General features: G+C 48.4%; 1 protein-coding gene across 2 annotated transcripts in view; it reads left to right on the top strand.

Annotated features, from left to right (window-relative positions):
- Positions 1 to 2,816: 2,816 nt before the first annotated feature.
- Positions 2,817 to 6,000, top strand: part of Ahcyl1 (adenosylhomocysteinase like 1) — a 33,002-nt gene continuing 29,818 nt past the window's right edge. Inside the window, exon 1 of one of the 2 annotated variants that reach the window (XM_036189924.1) lies at positions 2,817 to 3,216. In XM_036189924.1, the coding sequence (XP_036045817.1) occupies positions 3,097 to 3,216 (120 nt within the window). In that variant the 5' untranslated portion in view covers positions 2,817 to 3,096. The remainder of the gene's footprint in view (positions 3,217 to 6,000) is intronic. The other variant, XM_036189925.1, reaches the window with a different exon arrangement.

Raw genomic sequence — 6,000 nt, 5'->3', positions numbered from 1 at the left:
TTGGCATCCAGAGTGGCAGTCTCTTCAGTTGAACCGTGTGAGGCTGTCTTGGGGGTTGGGCATGAGGTCGGCGGCATGCAATGGTTCTCACGGATGTTATGTTGTCACACTCCCTGGCTGGGTAAGCACTTTGATCTCCAGCCTACACCTTGTATGGCAGCCACCACTGCCTTCTACAGTGGCTGGTTTTCAGGAATGCCCAAGCCTTGGGCTGGAATGAACCGCAGAGGCCTACTGGCTCTCCAGCATCACAGGGCTGCCTTTCTCACCTTTCGACTAAGCATCCTTGCTCATGCCCCCTGAGGCCAAATCATCAGCCTCCCTTCCAGTCAGGCACTTGGATAGGTGGCATCACGTGCTAGCCTCCATCTTGGCCCACTCTACAAAGTTCTACTCTTGCAGCACCAGCACTGGCTCTGTGACCCTGGAATGAGAACAATCCTCTATTTCTGGGAGGACGGTAAGAGAGGTACTTGTCAATCTCTAGGAAGCTCAAGGCCTGGAGGCTAACATACACAGAGAAAGTGCAAAGCACTTGGACAATAAAAGTTTTAAAAAAATCAAATCCAAAATATAGATACACAAGTGCTTGCTAAAAATAATTTGTCTCAAGACACATATTTTTCTATTCAAGGGACTTAGAGTTTCATGGCTGATTTCTAATGACTCTGCTGAACCCAAGTGCTCTGATAACAGTTTGGACAAACCCCAAAAGATGAAAGCTCCTGAGTGAGCCAGGTGTGGTTTCCAGGCCCCAACTATAAGGATAAAGGGGCCTATCTGGCCCTGTGTGGCTGTGCCTAGTGTTCTGATTTCATCTCTCTGCCCAATGGCCATAGGATTTCCCAACAGAGAAGTCTGAACACTCAGAAGAAATGAGAGAATCCTCATGTTTTAAGACATAGGGGTCCTTTCTGGCACTTTAATGGACCTCTTCAAACATCCCCACGGCTATGAATCTGAGTAGATAAGACACACAGGCTTCTCATAGGAAGAATTCAGTGGTTCCAGAAGTAACTATTTCACACCTTCCCCAACGATGAACATAAACCAATATGAGGGCTGGGGAGGAGGATATCTTTTAAGATCACAACTTTTTTCTTGATAGAGTTGATTCTTACAAACCTGGTAAGACCAGGCATAAGAGTTCAAGGCCACTGGGTTGGGGATTTAGCTCAATGGTAGAGCGCTTGCCTAGCAAGCACAAGGCCCTGGGTTCAATACTCAGCTCAAAAAACAAACAAACAAAACAAAACAACAACAAAAACAGAGTTCAAGGCCAGCCTGGGCTTTATAGTGAACCTCTATCACAAACAAATAAACCATAACCCGGTGAGGTGCCGGATATAAGAGAGTAGACATGGACAGGAATTTAGGGAAAGGTCATTGGGAAGACTTACTCTTGGCACAGTAGTCTGGCTTCTCAGAATCCACCGAAGAGAGAAGGGTGAAGGAAAGGCATGGAAAGGGAGTTGCAGGAGGCAGCTAAACATGTAGTGTACTAGTGAGTTTTGTGGGATATTGTGGCCATTGAGGAATCCCAAGGGTGAGATGGCTGAAATAACTTTTCGGAACATCTCAGAAATGTGATTGAAGACTGTTTGCTATGTGATGTAACCTCTCCCCTGGGATCCACAAACCTTCACTAAAAGTTCTGCTACATGTTATAGCCTCATTTTTGTGGTTTAGGGGTGGGATTTGGGAAGAGAATGAATGGGCTGATGTGACAGCAAGAGCTAAAGAAACAGTCATAAGGCTGGAATAGGGAATAACATTTCAGATTAGGCAGCCAACTAGAGCCAGAGGGGACCATGCAAACCTAAGTCCCCGCAGTAATTCACAGAAAGCCTGGGGATAACATTGTACTTTCCACAGGACATAGGAACTGGAGCCAATGTCATTTGAATGACTTTCAAAGGATAAACTACCTCAGCTGACACCAGCTTACAAACAGGCTTTCCCTCTCCAAATGAACAAATTCTTGGAAAACATAAATGTGCCACATGCACCTCTGCCATCCAGGGCCTTACATGGGGATTGTACACAGGAGAATCCAGAAACTGAGAGTGCTACATGAACACCCTGCATGCTCACTGTGGCAGGGGGAGACTAATGCCTGGAGACAGCACGCAGCAGTAGGATCACTTGGCAGGAGCTTTTTCTCAATCTGCCTCTAGTTCTCTACCCTCTGACCCATCAACCCTATCTTAATGACCTCTTCACATCAGCAAGCACTGCGGCCTGAAGGTCTTGTAAACAGACAAGGCCCAGGAGGAGATAGTGGCGGAGGTCATAAAGGGCTGTGTAGAAACCGGACGGCTCTCAGCTTGTTCTGCTCCCTCTGAAGTCAAAAGCAAACACTGTCCCTTGGAAATGGGCTTCTGGTCCAAAGGGTCCAGCCATGGTGTGGGCTGGGAATGAGTAGGCTGTCCCAGGAAGGGCGATAAGATAGGTCCTGTGGGGCTCTGGCCTATGCTACTAAGCATCGCTCTATATGCGTCCTTCCTCCCGCGCCTTGTCCTCGTCCTCGTCCTCCACCCTACCCTAGGTTTCCTAGGCCCCTCAGTCCTGTGGCAGCTTTATAGGAACCATACACGGCTCAATAGGGCTGATGGCACCACCTGGCGGTGTACATGGTACAACTCACCCTGGGAAGCTCGACGCCCAGGAGCAAGAAAGAAGGAAGGACGGTTCTTGCGGCCCGGCCCAGCGTGGTGACGTCACCAGAGCGCGCCATTTCTCTCCGCCTCTTTCCCCACCCTCCTTGGGCCTGCCAGTACTTGACGTGGCGTCTCCGCCCTCTACCCTTACTTTGCGTGCGTGCTTGCGTGCGGCGGAGGTCGCTGCGCGGGCAGGTCGGAGCTGCGCGCTGCTGCTTCTGGTTCTTCTGTGGTCGCGGTCCCTGTTCGGCAGTCTTGGGCTGCGGAGCCGGCGAGGCGCGCGGGTCACAGCCCTTCGGAAGCACAAGCAGCTCGGCGCGGGGCCTGGCGGGAAGGCGGGCGAGCGCGTGGCCGAGGGTGCCGCGCGGACGGGCGGGCGCCCGTGAGGGAAAGAGGCGGGGGCGGCGGGTTAGCCGCGGGCCGGGCCGGCCGGGGGATGTCGATGCCTGACGCGATGCCGCTGCCCGGTGTCGGGGAGGAGCTGAAACAGGCCAAGGAGATCGAGGACGCTGAGAAGTACTCCTTCATGGCCACAGTCACCAAGGCTCCCAAGAAGGTGCGGGGCTCTGGGTGGCGGCGGGGGCCCTCGCGGGAGGGGCGCGAGCAAGCCCCGGGCCCGGGCTCGGGTAGTTCGGGACTTGGGGCCAAGGTTTGGGGTGCTCGGGGACCACTGGCACGATGTAGGGGGTGGCCGGTGAGCGGCCATGGGCCTATCTCGGGCCGAAGAGGCCGCCCTGACCTCGCTTCTCTTTGTCCCTCGGCCGGAGCCCTCCTGGATCTTTCTGAAGCCTGACAGGGCCAGGCCTTACTTTTGCGGCTGACTTTTTCTGCATGGATGGCCTTGAGGAAGAGATTGGGAGGGGGTGAACGGCTCATCTGACCCCTGTGACCTCTCCAGGGGATGAGGGCGTGCAGGAAATCTCCCCTTAAGTGAGTGGGGAAATCAGCGCCTTTTCAAGGCATCTCTTGGGGAGCGTTGGCCGTTTAACCAACAACTGCGTGATAGCTTAGAGGCAAGAGCAAAGACTGTATGAACTGGCCTTTTTTATGCTGCTGAAGGCTCTGAAGGCAACAGGAAATTGAGAGTCAAAATGATTTTCGACTTCCAGGCTTCCAGTTGCTTGGAAGTATGCGAGAAAGGGAAATTTAGGGATTGGTGACAGTAGACACTGTCAGAGATGCAGGTTGATCCCAGTCATGAGAATAGATCATTTAGACATCCCTCCAGAAAGAAGCTTGGGTGGGTTGGAGAGGTGGGTGGTAAGAAATGATTGCTCATTCTTTACTGCACTTACTGAAGCAGAACAAGGTCGGCCTATTGTGCTGTGGGTTGAGCTCAAAAGACATCCTTCTATTGCTCTTGGAAGAGGTGATCTATGGAGGGCTGAGAGATCCCCAGTGCTTTCTCTCAAACGTTCCTTGACCTTCCACTTATCTGGCACCCAATTAACAGTAGACCAAAGAACCTTTGCAAAGAGGTGACCTTTCTGAAGCCAGTGAAAACCAGGACAAATATTTCCCTCTTGTATAAAGGCATTTCAAAGCTAGCCCTGCCTACAGGACTTGTTGGGATTCAGGGCTGGTATAAATTCAGCAGAGCAAGGTTTGCAGGGGTAGTTAATCCCCAAGGTTCCTGCACCCGAACTAGTTCAGCTGTTCTAAATGCCTGAGAGGGCTTTTTCCCCCTCCTCCAGGAAACTGATTAATAGACAGGTTTAGAAAAGAGAAGTCACCACTGTGTGTTTCAGTTGTTTTCTCACAAAATTGGGATCATTACCAGTAGTGCCTTTAAAAGGTGGTGGAAGATCCCTTGATCCTAAGGGATCCAGTTGACCTCATTTTCAGTGCTCTCATGCCTCTGACTGCTTTGTTGGAGAAGTGACCTTTTACAATCTGCACTGTTTGGATATGCAGTTAGAGTTCTTACAAGCAAAATGCTTAAGCATAGTACCTCAGATGAGTTCAGGGAAAGAGTAGGCAAACCCTGACAGCCCAGTCCCTCTGACTCTCCTCTCTAGCGATAAGCCCACCTTCTTTCCTTTATTTCAGTGTAACTATATTTTTGCAAGCCAATACTAATAAGCCAAAATCTGTATTATACATTGTAAACTCCTCGAGGCAAGGACTCGTATTTACCATTATATCTATGGAACCTAGCTCTGTACCTTGCATTAGTACTCAATTGTTAATTGCCAGTCTAGCTAACCAGTAACTGAAATGCTGAATGCCAGCAGCAGTAAAGATCCCTTTTCTCTTTCTTCTTTCTGTAAGGAATATCACAAATGAGTATTATTGTGAAGCCAAGTGCTAATGACTTTAGAGACTCCCATTAGCTAAAATAAGCAAGTCTGCCAGGAGTGTGGGAAGACCCTGTTGTAAGTTTCCATTTGCTAGGATATCTGTCTTCAGGTTATTAATCTTGTTCTTTGAACTTTATTGTGTGGCATTTACGTTGTACTTGTATTAAAATGCATTACGATGACTAATTACCCTTACCTTAATGATGATAAAAGGCATTTAGTTAATGGACCAGTTAAGGACTAGTCAAGGTCATGTAGTAAATTCTAGGTAATCTGGTTTTGGATTTTTTATTTCCCCTGAGAATTTCAGCTGGACTTAACAACTTCGGTCACTTTTGTACCTCTTCCATGTGATAATGTGACAAAGTATGGGAAAGGTTAGGTTGGAAGAGAGCTTGGCATGGTACTGAATTTGTGAGAAAAAGACCTCTTTCAAATGGTATAATCCTTCACCCATGAGGATTCCAAGTAACCAAGTAACCCTTGGATCACTCCCATTCCCGAGGCCCCTCTGGAATTGAGGACATTCCTGGGGCAGAGAAGATAGGGGACTTCTGTGCTTCTCAATAAGATCAGATCCCAGTGGACTTTCCTTGCCAGCTTCTATTTATTGTTTGCTTTGTTTGAAATACAGCTTATGCCCATCAAGTAAAAGCATATGTATCTTATTCTTCAACTATAATGATACTCAGTTTGTATCCTTGAGTGTCTACCCCAGCGCTATGGATATTACAGGGGTTGTTGGTTTAAGGCTTGAAATAATTGGCGGTCAAGAATCCAAGTACTGTTAATTGTATTCCCTTAAGTGAATAACTTGTATGCCTCTGTTTCTTCATTTGCCTAAAAAGTGCCTGTTTGGAATAGGTGAAGCTAGAGACACTTGGAAGTTAAAATAGCAACAGTAATTTTTTTAAGTATATTTTATTCTCTCTTTAAAATTTTTTTACTACATTAATTTATGGAGAGAGGACATGTGTGCCACTGCATGTAGGGAGTCAGAGAATAATTTACAGGAGTCTGTTCTCTCCTTTTACCTTGTG

The sequence above is a fragment of the Onychomys torridus genome, chromosome 6, assembly GCF_903995425.1.
Source record: "Onychomys torridus chromosome 6, mOncTor1.1, whole genome shotgun sequence".
NCBI lineage: Eukaryota > Metazoa > Chordata > Mammalia > Rodentia > Cricetidae > Onychomys > Onychomys torridus.
The sequence above is the reverse complement of the archived record's forward strand: the minus strand, read 5'-3'. Positions and strand labels throughout refer to the sequence as shown.